The sequence below is a fragment of the Balaenoptera borealis genome, assembly GCF_965194805.1.
Source record: "Balaenoptera borealis genome assembly, chromosome: X".
In the NCBI taxonomy this organism is placed as follows: Eukaryota; Metazoa; Chordata; class Mammalia; order Artiodactyla; family Balaenopteridae; genus Balaenoptera; species Balaenoptera borealis.
The window spans coordinates 63,394,723-63,414,179 of record NC_138881.1 but is presented as its reverse complement, the minus strand read 5'-3'; the positions used below and the strand labels follow the sequence as shown (position 1 = coordinate 63,414,179).

Below are 19,457 nucleotides of genomic sequence, written 5' to 3'. Positions count from 1 at the left end.
TGGAGACAGGCCCCCTTTTTTCATTCTTTTTATACCAAAGTTGACTTAACACAATGCAACCACTCCAAGAATATTTGCTGAATTAAATTGCCTCCTAATTTGTGTCTCTGTTTCCAGGCCATCCTCCTCTACAAAATCCTGCCAGTTCTTTTACAAAAATACAATTCTGATAATGTCACTTTTATTGTCCTAAAATCTTTATTGGCTGTTCCTAATCTGCTTTACAAGATTATGTCCACATACCCTGGCAGCGCATTCTGTGCCCACAGCCTGTATTCCCAGTCTCATTCCCAGCCTTCCTCTTCACATACCGACCCTCTCCTCAAGCCATGCTGACTGTTCCTTGAACACTTTTGGATTTTCATTACTCTATGCCTTTGCAAATGCTGTTTCCTCTGTCTGAAAGTTCCTTCCCCCTCCATCTGCCCAGCAAACTCATTTATTATTAAAGCTCAGCTTAAATATCACTACCTTGTAGCTTTCCCTGACCCCTCACAGAATTAGTATCTCCCCCATTTACTTTTATTGTACCAATATGTTTATTTATTCTTAAAATGGCCTAAGCTGACTCAGGGGAAAGGGAAGAAGAGAAGGAAGGAGGGAGCGCCCTGCCAGTGGACTTACCCAAGCAGCGACTGCGGCACTACGTGTTAAGCATATTGTTCAAGCAGCAGTCGGAGGATGGGGCTGGATGACCTTTAAGTCATTAGATGCTACAGTTCGCATCTTTCACATTGCGTGTCTGTGTGCTCGTGTGTGTGTGTGTGTGTGTGTGTGGAGTTGGGAGGGAGGGGACAAAGAGAGAGAAACAGAGACAGAGATCAGAGACGAGATGAGGCGGGACGCAGTGCGGTAAGAACAGATGGGCGGACCCAAATTTCTTCCTCTTTACAGTTTCGCAGAGGTCTAGCCCTGCATCTAGTGCTGTGGCAAGCGGGTGGGAGAGGAGGAAAGAGGAGGGACTGCACTCCCTCTGAGCGTGTCCAGCCTCGACTGCCTGACGGATCACTTTCCGCTCCAACACCGCCAGTTCCTCCTCGCCGTGACTCATGCCTATTGTGCCAGGCAGGGCGCACTCTGCCCTGCAGCCCCACAGGTGGTATCGACTAGGGGAGACTGTTCCCGCCAGGCTAGGCAGTGGAGCGCCGCACAGCGCGCCTTCCCGCCTCTCAGCTGCTGCCCCAGCAGTTCCGACCCAGCGCCAGCAGGCCTGCTCGGTCGATCTTCGAGCCGAAGATGCGGCGGGGCTGGAAGATGGCTCTGTCCGGGGGGCTACGGTGCTGCCGCCGTGTACTTTCCTGGGTGCCTGTGCTTGTTATCGTCCTCGTCGTGCTCTGGTCCTACTATGCCTACGTCTTTGAACTCTGCTTGGGTAAGTGGAGCTAGCACCTAAGATGGGGAAATTATGCTCCCCCTATGTTCTTAGCCCTCACACTGCGGTTTTCCTTTAGCTCCCTGGAGAGCTCCTGGTCTCCAACCTCTGGCTTCCCACAGTATTTCTTGCGGCCTGCCACAAGGGTCCCGCCATGTCACCATCGCTTCCTACCCAAGGTTTCTTACATTATTTCCTGGCCCTACCCACAAGAATTTACTGGCTTTTTCCACTGGGGCCCCCTTTTGTCATACAGGACAACCACTTGTGCCTTGTGCTCTGGTTCTGGGGGCTCCCATCCTACTGAGTTGAGGAAACAACATACCCTGTATACTTAAACTGTCCACTTACACTATGAATCCCACCAATTCACCCAACTAGAAGCCCCACATTTTCCCATTCCTTCCTACTAGGAATCCCAAAATGTTTCCTGTACTCTCTTACTAGCTCACCTTTATCCAACACTAGGATTCCTCCTTTTCCCGTGATCCTCTCAGGCCAGCTGAAGTGATTCACATTTTTCTGCCACTTAGGACCCCACAGTACACCTTGTTCTATCCCACTGTGGTCTCCCCTTTTCACAAAGTAATAAGCCCTCCATTCCTCTTTCCCTGTGGCTTCAACATTTTCTCATCTTCTCCAGCGGAACGGGAGTCCTACAATACATCCTGTCCTGTCTCCTCACACAAGAGGCCCTGATTTTGTCACGCTGGAGCTCCCTGTAGTCTCCTGCCTGCCTGCTTTGAGGTGTTTTCACTCCTTCCCATTTGGGGCCCCACATTATTTTCTGAACCTCATACTAGTCACCCTGCTTTTATCACACTATGGTCCTGCTTTGTCCACTGTCTTCTCACACTAGAGTATCCTCATTACCCTCCCACAGGGGTTCCCACAGTATCCCCCACACCCCTTCCAAGGGCCATTACTTTTCTAATGATGATCTCCCCTTGCTATCTTTTTTGAAACCTACTCTCTACCTCCTGCAATACTCTTGCACTGTTAGCCACACATTTTGCCATCCTCTTCCTCTGGGTTCTTATTATTATCTTCACTTACTTTCCTCTAGGATTGCACTTGCCCCTTGTCTTCTCGAACTAGGGAAACACCACCCTTTCCTACGGGGATTTCTAGTATTTCCTGCCCCTTCCAATGGGAGCCTCATTTCTTGTTCCCTCTCTTTAGACCACCCTTTTATAAATCCGGCGTCTCCTCTTTGTACCCTGTCCTGTAACACCAGGGAGCATTTCATCCCCTACATATCTATAAAATGGTTCCCACAGTGTATCTTCTGCTTTCAAACTCAGAATTCCACAGTATTTCCGGACACAAATCTCAATCCCACTTGGATTACCCCCAGCCCCCTATCTTTATCACTAATGGCTTTATAGTGTTCTAATCAATTCACAGTGTAGTCTTCATGGTATATCCTGTCTCCTCACAAAAGAGCCTCTGCTTTTCTCATAGTGAGATCTCCCCTTGCCTCTCACATTGAAGAATCCCTATCTCTTCTCAAAGGAGATTCCACTCATAGTTATTGTGACTGCAGTACTAGAATCCCACTTCTAACACCCTTAAAACTGTATTCTACAATGTTCCCTATTCATTCAATGTGAGGTCCCAGTATATTTTCAGTCCCCTCACATTAAGACTCCTATTTGTCCTGTTGGACATCCCCTCACAGAACACTGGCCTGCACAGTGTTTTCTTAACATTTTACATCAGATACCATTATTTAAAAACCAGGAGGGTAAGGTAGCCTTGATTTCCAATTCTGGTTCCACCAGTGCATCCTGTCATCTTCACTTGACAATCTTTAACAAATGAGTGGCCTTGGTTTCAGAAAGGTTAGATCAAATTTTCCTAAACTCACATATTTAGTAAATAATATAGAATCGGATATCAAAGCTGCCTGATAACCAAAGCAACACAACCAAAACAACAGATTTGAGTTTCAGTATGACTCAAAAAGTAATATTAAGGACCTAACTTCTTTCTAGAAAGAGAACCTGATGTCTTTCTCCCTAATATCAGGTTAGAGCTGAAGTCAAAAATGGTATTTTTGTCTTATAAATCTTAGAGTTTGGATTCTGCCACTTACTAATTAGGATACCTGATGCAACTTACCTAATCTCTCTCAACTTCAGTTGCCTCACATGCACTTTGCTTATATGGTTGTTCATTCATACCGCAAATACTTCCTTATCACCTACTATATGCCATTATAGCATTGTTATGAGATTTAAATAATATGGTGCATGAAAAGCATGCATCACAGTTGACAGCACATCATAAGAGCTCATTAAATAATAACTTGTTATTACTATTATTAATGAGGATATAAGGGATTCTGCTTGACTCAAGAAAATAAGAAGCTTAGACTTTAAACAAGGAGAAAAGTAACAGGATCCATTTTTTAAGGTACAATTCACATAACATAAAATTAACCATTTTAAAGCATTCAATTTAGTGACATTTAGTACATTCACAATGTTATACAGCCATCACTAATATCTAGTTCCAAAACACTTTCATCACCCCAGAAGAAAACCTCATAGGCATTAGACAGTCACTCCCCATTCGCTCCTTCCCCTAGTCTCTACCAACCACTAATCTGTGTTCTGTCTCTATGGATTCTGGATGTTTCACATAAATGGTATCATACAGTATATCTCCTTTTGTGCCTGGCTTCTTTCAATTGGTGTAATGTTTTTGAGGTTTACTCACATTGTAGTATGTAACAGTACTTCATTTCTTTTTATGGCTGAATAATATCCCATTGTATACCACACTTTATCCATCTTATCCATTCATCCCTTGATGGTTGATGGACATTTGGGTTGTTTCCACTTTTTGTCTATTCTGAATAGTGCTGCTATAAACATTAATGTACAAGTATTTGTTTAAATACCTGTTTTCAACTCTTTTGTGTAGATACCAGGGAGAGGGGTGGTAAAGCTGGGCTGTATGTTAATTCTATGTTTAACTTTTTGAGGAACCTCCAAACTATTTTCTACAATGGCTGCACAATCTACATTTCTATCAGTAATGTTGGAGAGTTCCAGTTTCTCCACATTCTCACCAAAACTTGTCATTTTCCTTTTTTTAATTATAGCCATCATAGTGGGTATGATGTGGTATCTCACTGTGATTTTGATTTGCATTTCCCTGATGACTAGTGATACTGAGCAACTTTTCATGTGTTTGTTGGCCATTTGTATATCTTCTTTAAAGAAGTGTCTATTCAAGTCCTTTGCACGTTTTTAATTGGGTTATTTATCTTTTTGTTGTTGAATTATAAGATTTCCTTATGTATTTTGGATACTCAACCCTTATCAGATAAATGATTCACAGATACTTTCTCCCATTCCGTGAATTGTCTTTTCACTTCCTTGATAGCATCATTTGATACACAAAGTTTTTAATTTTGGTAAAGTTCAATTTATCTATATTTTTTACTTGTGACCTATGCTTTTGGTATCATATCTAAGAACGCATTGCCAAATGCAAGGTCATAAAGATTTACCCCTGTGTTTTCTTCTAAGAGTTTTATAGTTTTATCTCTTACGTTTAAGTCTTTGATCCATTTTGAGTTCATTTTTGTATATGGTGTGAGGGAGGAGTCCAGGTTCATTCTTTGCATATGGCTATGCAGTTGTGCTAGCATCGTTTATAGAAGAGACTATTCTTACCCCATTGAATAGCCGTGACATGATTGTCAAAACCCAGTTGACCATAGAGCTATGGATTTATTTCTGTACTCTTAATTCTGTACCATTGATTCGTTTGTCTGTTCCTCTGCCAGTACCACACTTGTTTTGATTACCATACCTTTGTTTTAAATTTTGAAGTCAAGATGTGTGAGTCCTCCAACTTTATTTTTCTTTTATAAGACTGTTTTGGCTAGGGCCTCTTGAAATTCCATATGAGTTTTAGGATCAGCTTTTCCACTTCTGCAAAATGGTCATTGGAATTTTGATAAGGATTGTACTGAATCTGTGTATTGTTTTGAAGAGAATGCCATCTTAAAATCAAGTTTTCCAATCCATGCGCATGGGATGTCTCTTCATTTATTTAGTCTTCAGTCACTTTCAGCAGTGTTTTGGAATTTTAAGTGTATAAGTCCTGAGCCTCCTTGGTTAAATTTATTCCCGAGTATTTTTTTTTTGATGCTATTATAAATGGAATAGCTTTCTTAATTTCCTTTTCTGATTGTTCACTGCTAGTGTATTTAGAAATAAAACTGATATGGAGTGTTGATCTTGTGTTCTGCAACTTTGCTTGAATTTGTTCATTGGTTCTAAGAGGGGTTTTTTTGGTGGATTCTTTAGAATTATTTATACCTAGAATCATATCATATGCAAATAAAAATAATTTTATTTCTTTTTTCCAATGTGGATGCTTTTTTCTTTTTCTTGCCTAGTTGCACTGGCTAGAACTGTCAGTACAATGTTGAATAGAATTGATGAAAATCGACATCCTGACCTTATTTCTTAGCAGAGGGAGAAGATTTCAACCTTTCACCATTGAGTATACTGTTAGGTGTGGGTTTTCCGTAAATGCCCCTTATCAAGTTGAGGAACTTCTCTTCTATTTCTAGTTTCTTGAGCTTTTTTTTTTCATGAAAGTGTGTGGAATATTGTCAAATGCTTTTCTAGCATCAATTGAGATGAATGTGTGGATTTTTTCCCTTCATTCTGTTAATGTAGTGTATTACATAATTGATTTTCATGTGTTGAATCACCCCTTACATTTCTTGGGTACATCTCACTTGATCATGATGTGTAATCCTCTAATATGCTGTTGAATTTGGTTTGCTAGTAATTGCTTGAGTAGTTTTGCATCTATATTCATAAGGGATGTATGTAGTTTTCTTTCCTTGTGATGTCTTTATCTGGCATGGGTGTCAGGACAATGCTGGCCTCATAGAATGAGTTAGGAAGTGTTCTCTTCAATTTTTTTTTTAACTTTTTGAAAATAATCTTGAGAAACTTGAGCTTGCTTTCACAAACTTACTTTTTAATATCGGGTTTTATATTTGAAATGGCTGTACATAAATCATAATCAAGATTTTAATAGTTAGCATTGGAACACATATGTTGTAGCAAATGGCAGAATAATGTCTTTTATTCCTTCGTCAGCTGGCAGAAACTTCCCCCTCACCACTAGCCAGAATTTATATAATTTGATCTATTTAAGTTGTTATTTAAGGGTAAGATGATTCTTTACTTAAATCCAGCAGCTTTTCTTTTTCTTTCATTGACAAATATAATATCTTATGATAATGTGAATGGATTTAGAATGAAATCAAATTTGATCATATTAGTTTTTCTAAATAATAATGAAGCTTTTCCTTAAGCCTACACAAATGTTCTGCTATTGGTTTTTAATCATTTTTAAGATTCATGTATTAGTCTTGATTATTATCACCAGTAAATCACATTAACCCCACTTATCCAAAGAACTGCATGAAAACATATAAATGTGGATGAACAAAGTTTATGAATTCTCTTCAATTTTTTGTAAGAGTTTGAAAAGGATTGGTGTTAATTCTTTAAATATTTGGTACAGTTTACCAGTGAAGCCATCTGGTCTTGGCTTTTTTCTTTGTTGGGAGGTTTTGATTACTGATTCAATCTTTTACTTGTTAAAAATATGTTCAGATTTTCTCTTTCTTCTTTTGTCAGTTTTGGTAGTTTCTGTGTTTCTAGGAATTTATCCATTTCATCTAGGTTATCCAGTTTGTTCGCATAAAATTGTTCCTACTATTCTATTATAATCCTTTCCATTTATGAATGTTCTCTATTAATATCTCCACTTTCATTTATGATATTAGTAATTTGAGTCTTCCCTTCTTTTTTCTTGTCCAGTCTAGTTAAAGGTTTGTAAATTTTGTTTTCTTTTCAAGGTCCCAACTTTCAGTTTCCAGAGTTCTGCAAAAGTTGATTCTGACAGTTTCTGCCACTTCATTCATGGCTTTTAGGGAAGGACAAAAGCCTGGAATTCCCTACTCTGCCATTTTTGGTGATTAACAGTATCCATTTTGAGATTAAAATTAAAAGGTCCAGGAAATAATTCTACTGAGAAGCTAGAATTTCTTCAAAGAGAGTCAGAAGAAATGAAAACTGATAAGGCAAAAAACCAGAAGGAACAGTTTCTAGATACCAAATTTCTATAGAAGTAAAAGCTATCCATTTAAGCCTATATGAATCATGGTATTCTTATATCTAAAATAGTTTTATAATTCATCCATATATGGAACAGTCAAAAGCATCACACCTGAGTAGTTAAGTATCATATGAAACATCTAAAGTAATTCCAATGATTCTTAAACCTGGCTGATAATCATAATCACCTGCTGAGTTTTTTGTAATACAGATTCCTACACCTCCACCCAGAGATGTGTTATATGAAGGGGGCCCTAGAATCTATATTTTTATCAGTTCCCTAGATGGGTATTAAAATCATCTAGATTTGGGAATGGCTGCTGAAAAAGTAAATGAATGGCTAGTATGAGTAACTTTTTCAGAGGAGTAAATGAAGACTGGCATGATTAGTTTGCTTTCAACAAGCAGAACATAATGAGAAATGTATCTAGGTTCTCCATTTCAAATTCTATTCTCTCTCCTAACCTAAAGTATAAGAAACATCTACTGGAAAAAGTGAGTATCAAATATATTCATTTTGACATTGAATACATTATTTTAAAACCATCCTATTTAACTTTGGGATCAATATCATAAATAATTTTAAAAATAATACTTGTTTTGTCCCAAACTATTGTAAAACCTAACCTCACTGAACAGTTTACCTTTTTCAGAAAAATAATAAATAGCTAACAATAATTAAGTACCTATTATGTATCAGGCACCCAAGTACTTTACATGTATTTTATAATTTAGTTCCTATAACAACCTTATAACATAAATTAATTTATCCTCAGTTTACAGATGAAAAAACTGAGGCACAAAGAGATTAAATAATTAATCACAGAACAAGTAAGTGACAGAGCCAGAATAAGAATACATACCATATTCATCAGTGATGATTGCTAAACATCACTGCAATAAACTCCCTTCCCAAATGAGTCATCAATTAAAAGAGAACTTCATGCTGTAACTGAGCACTCATCTCACTAGACTCATATTTTCAGCCTTCCCACTCTCCTTCCACAAGTCCTTTTGAGCTTCACTAATTTGGTAGCCATTAGCCATATGTGGCTATTAAAGACGTGAAATATGGTATCTGAATTGAGACGTACTGGAAAACTTAAAATATGCACCAGATTTCAAAAATTTAATGCAAAAAGAAGTATGCAAAATATATAGTTAATAATCTGTGTAGATAACATGTTGAAATGATATTTTTGATATATTGGATTAAATAAAATATATTATTAAAGTTAACTCCACTTTTTTATTATTATTTTTAACTTTAAAAAAAATGTTCCTACTAAAACATTTAAATTACATGGTTTGTATTATATTTCTCTTGGACAGCACCGTTGTAGAACTTCTTCCATGTCCTTGGACTAACATTGTTGACCATCCGCATATAGTCCCAAATTAGGTTTATTCTACCAATACCCTTCTGTGAATTCTAAAATGTGTCTGTTTAAAGGATGTCATGATATATGCTTTCGTTTGAAACTAGTTGTCTTTGATGAAAAGCCCTTGCATATATTCTACCCTTCCATACCTTTTCTCCATACTTGGTTGCAAAGAATCAGGAAACAGGTAAAAGAAAAGAGGAGAGAGTAAAAAAAGCTATTTGATGATAACCCCAGTCACTTAACTTGCCGATAGTGAGCTAAAATTTGAAGGAACAGAGCAGGTGTGTAATTACACATATCATCACATCACTCTATAATCATGCATGACAAATTACCCATAGTATGGCTAAGTGTACATTTCCCCAAGAGATTCATGATAAAGGATTCATTTTGGAAAAGTTTAGTCATTTTCATTTTAAATATGACTGAAGTATCTTAGTCTTTTCCTTTAATAACGCAAAAGGCAATATTAGAAAAATAAAGGAAAGGCAGAACTACCAAGATAAGTGCCACAATGTTTTAGAATAAAGACCACCTTTTTTTTTTCCCTCAGAAGTATGTAACTTCTAACAGGGAATTTTACAAGAAAATATTTTTCCCTTAGACTTATTGACTCCGTACAGATTTTAGGAGTGAAAAGACTTTAAAAGTCAAGTCCAATACCTAACTAATGTCTAAATGTCCTACAGGACATTTCCAAGTGTTTATAATGGGAAACTTACTCCTTCCCAATACTGCCAGTCTCGCTGCTCATCGTTATCATCATCATCATCATCATCATCATCATCATCATCATTATCTTCTCTTTTATTGAACTGAAATGTGTTGACCTGCAGCTTTTACTCATTGATTCTATTTCTGCCCTCTGTTCTTGGATCATATAAACCAATCCCACTTGCACATGATGGTCCTAAAATTACTTAAAAACAGCTATCCCCCACCTAGAGACTTCACAGGTCTCCACTCATTTTTCTGTATATGCATTGTCTCATTCCAATATCTGCCAAGCACTGGATGTTATCCTTCCCTAACCCACAAATGCTGTAGCAAGTGGCCAAGCAAATGGGAGTTAGGATCTCCACTTTTTGTTTCGCAGTAATTGTTCATCGATAGAGGTAGAAGGAGATATACCAAACAGCAATTTGTCAGCTACTCTTTATCAATATTGTTCTCCAAGCAACTGTGCTCTCTCTAGTTCCATTTTAAAGAGATGTTATTAACCCAATTCAGGGCCTAGTGGGACTGATGTAGTCACACAACATGTATGTGCAAAATCATGAAGTCCCAGGTTGACCCATCAAGACTTCTTGTTTCCACTTCCATTTGTCAAAGTAGAGGATGTGCTTCTGTCAATCATTCTTAACCAGGATTCTCTAACTGAAAAGAAAAAAAAAAGAAATTGGTATCAATCTCCAGGCCAGTGTATTAGAAAAAAGAGGACATCATCTGGTCGGATTTTTAGCACAGACAAAATGGAGTAGTTTTAACAAAGTCCATTCAAAAGATCATTACAAGGATCATTTTTTAAAGACTCAACAAAAATAGACCTGCAAATAAAGGGGAGAAGTTATGATTAATGAAGAACCTGAGGAAATAACCCCTAGAATATAGTCTCATTCTCTGTTTGGATTTTTCCCCTTTTCTGATCCTTAAGAGTTTAACAATGTGTATGAAAACCACTTTAATTTAATAGCTTCTCAAGATTGAGATCTATGCCTTATAATTTCACTTTGCCTTAGCACCTAGTACAGATGCACACAGATGTTGGTGGTGAGTAAAGACAGGTAGGCCCCATTTTGTACAAATGACATTCTGAACAGAAGTTACATATATATCACAGTAAGCCAACAAGGAATGATTGGAGAAGGTAGACATAATACATGGAAAAAGTCCTGGAGACTGGAATATAGTCCCAACTCCGCCACTAACTTGTTCTGTGACCTTGGGCAAATCATATTATACTACTCTAGTCCATTTTTCTTATCTGTAAATGAGACAAACCAGATAATTGCTAAAGTCCCTTCCAGTTCTAATATTCTATGAAATCTTCATTCAAATATAATAATTAATATTCATTAAGTACTTGCCTTGTGCTAGATACTATGCTAGACAGCATTTACATACATTAACTCATCTAATTCTCAAGTAACCTTGTGAGGTAGGCAATGTTATGGAAGTTAAGGAACTTACCCAGGGTCACAAAATAGTGCAACTGGGCTTCTAACCCAGAAAATCTGACGTCAGAGCTGGCATGCAACCTCTACACTATATTACCTCTAAATATACAAGAGAAACTTGGTTTTTAAAGACGTTCTACAGTGAATACTTTGGGAAAATGAATAGTCATCTCCTAATTTATCATCTTTTAAGTTCTCACTGCCATGTTATATAGCTTGAGTGTTTCCCATTTGTTGGCTTTTTTAAAGTCAGATTATCCTTGTATTTGTTGAACGAGTAGAAATTCTTACTCAAGGTTTAAAATGAAGGAAGGTAGCAAAAGATAGAATTTAATCATCCTTGCCTTCTGTTATGTTAGCAGGCTGGTGGTTTCCTAAAGTATCATTGAATAAATTACTAAAAATGATGCTATGGAAAAATGCATTAGAAAAATAATGTTTCTAAGTATCACTAATCTTGACCTTTCTCTCTCTTTTCACAGTGACTGTTTTGAGCCCAGCAGAAAAAGGTAAGCAGGTATTATAAATTGTTTTGGTCAGGACTGTATCCCTCTTTCTGTCTAAAAGTGAATTACATTAAAGCCTATAAATTGAGCAACTTTCCCAGGAATACACTGAGGTTAGTGGAAAGTTTAGGATAATGGTTTTTAGGAAGCTTACCCAGAGATAGAGCAGAACATATTTTAAGTAGCTCCTCTGGCTGTAGGACAGGAATTTGAAGTTACCAGGATTTATGATAGAAAAGGGCACAGGTAGCCACTCTGTTTGCCATACTAACCCTAGGCTTTCTCTTGGTTCATCACTATTGTGCTAGGTACCTTGCCTTTCTGCCCAATTCATTCCCTCTTCAAGGCATGGAGTAAGGGCCCCACAGTGGGGCTTTTAAGGGCTAAGTCCTTCACCATCACAGTTCCAATATATTTACTCTACTACTCTTCACTCCTCACCCCCATCTTGGCTTGATCTGCAATTTATACTACCATTCTAAACAGACTGAGGCATTCCTCATTAAAAAATGTGTAAGCTAAACATGTGTCTTAACAAACCTTTAGTTTCACATTATTTTATCAGGTATAACCATAAGTATTCATATAGCCACTTTTAATTCCCACTTCATGGGAATTGTTGTAATTCATTAACTACATAACTTTCATATTATGCTGTTTTAAAGCTGCAGTTTGCTATTACTTATTTAACAGAGGTGTTGGCTGTAGAGGCAATAGAGCAGAGTGGTGGGAAGATAGTAGAGCATTGTAGTTAAAAGTATGAGAACTGTCTAAATTCAAATCCTGGCTCCACTACTTCCTAGTAAATTATTTGACCTCCTTGTGCTCACTTTATTCATATGTAGAATAGAAATAATAATAATACCTATTTCATAGAGTTATTATGAAAATTTAATGAGGTATGCATGTAAAGCCCTTAGAACAATGGTGAATAAAGCACATACTGATGACTCAATAAATGTTTGCTACTTTTGTTACAGCCTTAGAGCAAATCTTGAATTGCCTCTTATTGTTATGGATGGTTCTTAAAGTCAGAGATCATTTTCTGTATACATATATAAATATTGATAAATAAATGTCATTTTCCACAATAACCTTTCAAGATAAGTTGGGTGGGGGCTTAGATGATGCTCCACCATAATAGGAATAATGACAATAATATTGTTATTATTATTGGAAACTACCATTTATTGTGCAGAGTATCCTGCTAAGTATTGTGTGTGTGTGTGTGTGTGTGTGTGTATAATCTTTCAATATTTACATCAACACAATGATGTAGACATTCTTATATCCATTTTATTGAGAAGGAAACTGAAGTTTAGAGAGGTTAAGTAACTTATCCCAGGTCATCTAGCTAGTAAGTGGTAGGGCGCAAACCCAGAACTACCTGACTTCAAAGTCCATGCTGTTAAGCAAACCTATGCTTGTTCTTTTTACTTTTCAGTCTACAACTCCCTCATTTGCTTAGTTAACCTCCTTACTCCTTACTCAGAAAATTGATGATCAATTTCTAGTGTCAATCAATGATCATTTTTCTAGTGTCCAAAGTAGTATATTTTCATTTCTTGTGTGTTGTCAATGAACTCAACCGCACCAGTGTAGAGTGTCATTTGTAAGCCAAACTCAGTTCAAAGCCTTTCTAATAGCATCAATCCAGTTACCAGAATTTTAACTCTTTAGGAAACTGTTACCACAATGTATGATTTTAAGGTCCATCTGACTCTAGAATTCTGTAATTCCAAAGCACTTCTCTCCTGATAGCTCTTAAATTTATCAAACACTAAAAAAATAAGATTAGACTTTGCTTCTTTTTTCTGAAGTGGGGTATAATGGGACAAAACACAGGATTTAGGGACAGAAGATCTGGGTTGGAGTTCCAGCTCTATCATTTACTAGCTCTATGACCTTTGGTAAGTAACTCAACTTCTCTGAACTTCAATTTCTATAAAATAAGGCTAGTTTAATAACATCTTACAGATTTACTGTAAGCTAGTAGGAGTAAAAGTATATAGGAGTAAAATATGCAGCATTAAACTGCTTTGTAAATGTTAAGTATTAACAATCTCATTGTAACATTTTTTTATATGTCAGGATTCTCAAGACAGTAGAATCCATAAACTAAAATTAGATTCAATTGTAGCCAGAAGTTTGAAAGTTAGACTTGAAAAGAGCTTCTGAACACTAGGGCAGGTTACTAGGAGATGCCATGAAAACTATTCAAAAACTATCAGGCACCCAACTATCTGGCACGAATCAGTGAGCCTTGCCTAGAAGCAGACCAACAGGCCTAATGAGTATCTGAGATCAGTTCTAACCATGTGAATCTGTGACTTCTTTCAAATTATACTACACTATTAACTTAGAATACAGTACAACATATGACTGCCAGTAGGAACATTATTTGGCATAAGCAAAGAAAATATAAGGGACAAAGAAATGAAAGCCTCAAATCACGTAACCTTTTATTCATTATTCACAGCTTAGGAAAACCATAGTCAGACATACTGCAAAAGTTTTTCCATTTCTTGTCTGCTTAATGGTTCCTCTACTGGGTTGAAGAGTGTCCCTCCAAAATTCATGTCCACCCAAAACCTGTGAATGTGAATTTATTTAAAAATAGAATCTTTGCAGATGCAATCAAGTTAAGATGAGGTCACATTGGATTAGGGTGGACCCTATGGCTGGTGTCCTTATAAGAAGAGGGAAATTTGGATACACAGATACACACAGAGAGAAAACAGCCATGTGAAGACAGAAGCAGAGATTAGAGTTTTGTTGCCATAAAGGAACACCAAGGATTGCCAGAAATGGCCAGAAGCTAGGAAGAGGCAAGGAAGCATCCTCCCCTGGAGCCTTCAGAGAGAACATGGCCTTGCCTATACCTTAATTTCAGACTTCTTGCCTCCAAAACTGTAAGAGAATAAATTTATGTTGTTTTAAGCCACCCAGTTTGTGATAATTTGTTATGAAAGCCCTAGGAAACTAATACAGTTCCTGATAAATTTCAATCTCTAATGCACTGTTAAGTAGCAAATTAGCAGACTTTGGTGTCAGATGTACCAGGGATCAAATCTTGACTTTGCCACTTACTATATATATGACCTTGGAGAACTTAAGCTAAGTTTCACTTTCTTCCTCTGTAAAATGGGAATAACAATACCTACCTTTCATGGTTTAAAGCACTAAATGAGAGGATGTATGTAAGTCTCTTGGCATAGTGCATGGCATATGATAAGTACAGAATAAGTAGTAATAGATACTATTGTTATTAACATTTGAAAGGACCTAAAAGATCTTTCTTCTAAGAAGGATAACATATTTCAGGACTATAATTCCAACTACTACCCTTTTGTAAATATATTGTCAAAATCCTTGCACTCATATTTTGTAAGTAGAACAACTGAGACCCAAAGAAGTAAAATATTTTGACCTAGTCATGCTGATTCTAGTGCACAGAAAGGACTAAAGCTCAGATCATCTGAACCACAGTCCAGAATATTATATATTATGCCACCCTTGATTATACAGGACTCAGAAATTCTTTAAGACATGAGTCCATCTGTCCTTCCATAGACCGTACTAGAAAACAAAATATTTGCTTTCATAAGAGTGTTTTGCATGGATGATCTCATTCAGTATCTTACTATCTGTATTTTGAAGATCTTGAGTAGAAGGTCTTCCCTCCTCTACTCCTAAAGTGACACTATGGGATGAACTAGAGGTTAAGAATTTGGTAGAGTCCAAGGATTGGTAAAGCTAAGGGATGAATTTAGAAATGAGGTTAGGCACAATCTGTCAGGCAATCCACATATAATCAAGAGTAATGTATTGACCACAGTTGTTCATCTTCAAAAAGGGCCATCAGTCATTTTAAGCAAATGTTTAACTCATTATCTGAGAATTCATTTGTATTTTGAATGGTTTGCATACTAAATTCTCTAGTTTCCCATTTAAAGTTAAAAATGATTGTAATTATTTACCTTTTTCGAAATAGATGCAATTCCTAAATAATAGAACTGTTATGGGCTGAATTGTGTCCCCTCAAAATTCATATGTTGAAATCCTAACCTCCAGTAACTTAGGCTGTGACCATATTTGGAGATAGGGTCTTTAAAGAGGTAATTAAATGAAAATGAGGTCACTAGGGTGGGCCCTAATCAATATGACTGGTGTCCTTATAAAAAGAGGAGATTAGGAAAAAGACACACACAGAGAGAAGACCATGTGAAGAGACAGGGAGAAGATCACCATCTACAAACCAAGAGGAGAGGCCTCAGAAGAAACAACCTTGTCGACACCTTGATCTTGGACTTCCAACCTGCAAAATTGTGAGAAAGAAAATTTCTGTTGTTTAAGCCACTTAGTCTGTAGTACTTTTCATGGCAGCCCTAGCAAACTAATAAAAGAACTTATTCAGGTTTCCATTTGAAAACTCTGCTTTGTGTCAGTTTTTTTTTATTATACTAACCTTAATTTATTGGTGATATATTAGACATCATAGGGTGAGAGGGCATTGGGAGGAAAAAGTTTGGGCCACAATATGATCTTTTATACTCACCTCCATACTGTATAGGGAATCTTCAATTTATTTTGTTGTTGTTCTTGTTTTCCTTTTTTTTTTTTTAGAAATTCACGTTCTTATTGATTGATTGATTGATTGATTGCTGTGTTGGGTCTTCGTTTCTGTGCGAGGGCTTTCTCTAGTTGTGGCAAGCGGGGACCACTCTTCATCGCATTGCGGCGGGCCTCTCATTATCACGGCCTCTCTTGTTGCAGAGCACAGGCTCCAGATGCGCAGGCTCAGTAATTTGTGGCTCACGGGCCCAGTTGCTCCGTGGCATGTGGGATCTTCCCAGACCAGGGCTCGAACCCGTGTCCCCTGCATTGGCAGGCAGATTCTCAACCACTGCGCCACCAGGGAAGCCCCTCCTTTTTTTTTAATTACAGTATAGTTGATTTACAATATTATATTAGCGTCAGGTGTACAACAGAGTGATTCAACATTTTTATAGATTATGCTCAGTTTATAGTTCAGTTATTCCCTGTGCTAGCTATACAATATATCCTTGTTGCTTATTTATTTTATACATAGTAGTTTGTGCCTCTTTATCCCCTACCCCTATCTTGCCCCTTCCCCCTTCCCTCTCCCTGCTGGTAACCACTAGATTGTTCTCTATACCTGTGAGTCTGTTTCTTTTTTGCTATATTCACTAGTTTGTTTTATTTTTTAGATTCCACATATAAGTGATAACATACAGTATTTGTTTTTCTCTGTCTGACTTATTTCACTAAGCATAATACCCTCCAGGTCCATCCATGTTGTTGCAAATGGTAAAATTTCATTCTTTTTTATGGCTGAGTAGTATTCCATTGTGTATGTGTATATATATATATACCACATCTATATCTGTTCATCTGTTGATGGATACTTAGGTTGCTTCCATATCTTGACTATTGTAAATAATGCTGCTATGAATATTGGGGTGCATGTATCTTTTTGAATTAGTGTTTTTGTTTTCTTAGGATATATACCGAGGAGTGGAATTGCCAAATCATATGGTAGTTCTATTTTTAGTTTTCTGAGAAACCTCCATACTGTTTTCCACAGTGGATGCACCAATTTACATTCCCACCAACAGTGTATGAGGGTTCCCTTTTCTCCACATCTTCACCAACATTTGTTATTTGTGTTCGTTTTGATGATAGCCATTCCGACAGTTGTGAGGTGACCTTACGGTTTTGATTTGAATTTCTCTGATGATTAACAATGTTGAACATCTTTTCATATGCCTGTTTGCCATCTGTATTTCTTCTTTGGGAAAATGAATATTCAGGTCTTCTGCCTATTTTTTAATTGTTTGGTTTTTTTGATATTGAGTTGTATGAGCTGTTTATGTATTTTGGATATTAACCCTTTATCATTTGCAAATATTTTCTCCCATTCAGTAGGTTGTCTTTTCATTTTGTTGATGGTTTCATTTGCTGTGCAAAGCTTATAATTTAAATTAGGTCCCATTTGTTTATTTTTGCTTTTGTTTCCTTTGCCTTAGGAGACAGATCCAAAAAAATATTACTATGATTTATGTCAGAGTGTTCTGCCTACATTCTCTTCTAGGAGTTTTATGGTTGCCAGTCACATTTAGGTGAGTTTATTCACCTAATTCATTTTGAGTTTATTTTTGTATATGGTGTGAGAAAATGTTCTAATTTCATTCTTTCACATGTAGCTGTCCAGCTGTCCTAGGCCCACTTATTAAAGAGACCGTCTTTTCTCCATTTTATATTATTTTTTATTGAAATATAGTTGATTTACAATGTTGTGTTAGTTTCAAGTGTACAGCAAAGAGATTCAGTTATACATATATATATATATATACTTTTTTTTACATTCTCTTCCATTATAAGTTATTACAAGATATTTAATATAGTTCCCTGTGCTATACAGTAGGTCCTTGTTGGTTACCTATTTTATATATAGTAGTGTGTATATTTGAATCCCAAACTCTTAATTTATCCCTTCCACCCTTTCCCCTTTGGTAACCATAAGTTTGTTTTCTATGTCTGTGAGTCTATTTCTGTTTTGTAAATAAGTTCAAGTGTATCAATTTTTTTAGATTCCACATATAAGCAATATCATATGATATTTGTCTGGCTTACTTCACTTAGTATGATAATCTCTAGGTCCATTCATGTTGCTGCAAATGGCATTATTTCATTCTTTTTTATGGCTGAGTATTCCATTGTGTATATATACCACATCTTCTTTATCCATTCATCTGTCGATGGACACTTAGGTTGCTTCCACGTCTTGGCTATTGTAAATAGTGCTGCTATGAACATTGGGGTGCATGTATCTTTTCGAATTAGAGTTTTCTCTGGATATATGCCCAGGAGTGGGATTGCAGGATCATATGGTATCTCTAATTTTAGTTTTTTAAGGAACCTCCATACTGTTCTCCATAGTGGCTGTACCAATTTACATTCCCACCAACAATGTAGGAGGGTTCCTTTTTCTCCACACCCTCTCTAACATTTATTTTTGTAAACTTTTTGATGATGGCCATTTTGACTGGTGTGTGATACCTCATTGTAGTTTTGATTTGCATTTCTCTAATTAGTGATGTTGAGCATCTTTTCATGTGCCTTTTGGCCATCTATATGACTTCTTTGGAGAAATATCTATTTAGATCTTCTGCCCGTTTTTTGATTGGGTTTTTTTTTTTATATTGAGCTTTATGAGCTGTGTCTATGCTTTGGAGATTAATCTCTTATTGGTCGCATTGTTTGCAAATATTTTCTCTATTCTGTAAGTTGACTTCTTGTTTTGTTTATGGTTTCCTTTGCTGTGCAAAAGCTTTTAAGTTTAATTAGGTCCCATTTGTTTATTTTTGTTTTTATTTCCATTACTCTAGGAGACGGATCCAAAAAGATATTGCTGCGATTTATGTCAGAGAGTGTTTTGCCTTTTTTTTTGCCCTAGGAGTTTTATGGTATCCAGTTTTACGTTTAGGTCTTTAATGCATTTTGAGTTAATTTTTGTGTATGCTGTTAGAGAATGTTCTAATTTCATTCTTTTACATATTCTGGCTTCCTTTGTTGTAGATTGATTGACCATAAGTGCATGGGTATAATACACTATTTTATATTTATTATTGTAAAATTACTTTGTAATGAGGATTTGGGAACCAGACAAAAGCTCTCTTTATGGGCTAACCCACTTCTAAAAGAGTATTATGTTGATGTTAATATTAGTGTAATTATAATAATTATATATAATTATAATAATTAGTATCAATATGCTGATTTATATCAATATAATTTTGTTACAAAAATAATGCTTATTGAAAATTCAA

At 36.5% G+C, this 19,457-nt stretch overlaps 1 protein-coding gene across 8 annotated transcripts in view; it reads left to right on the top strand.

Annotated features, from left to right (window-relative positions):
- Window positions 1-237: 237 nt before the first annotated feature.
- The window catches only part of ZDHHC15 (zDHHC palmitoyltransferase 15), a 126,566-nt gene continuing 107,346 nt past the window's right edge, over window positions 238-19,457 (top strand). For 6 of the 8 annotated variants that reach the window (XM_082377352.1, XM_082377353.1, XM_082377354.1 and 3 more), the window contains exons 1-2: window positions 863-1,372; window positions 11,581-11,607. In XM_082377352.1, coding sequence (XP_082233478.1) covers window positions 1,237-1,372; window positions 11,581-11,607 — 163 coding nt within the window. In that variant the 5' untranslated portion in view covers window positions 863-1,236. The other 2 variants (XM_082377357.1, XM_082377356.1) reach the window with 2 other exon arrangements.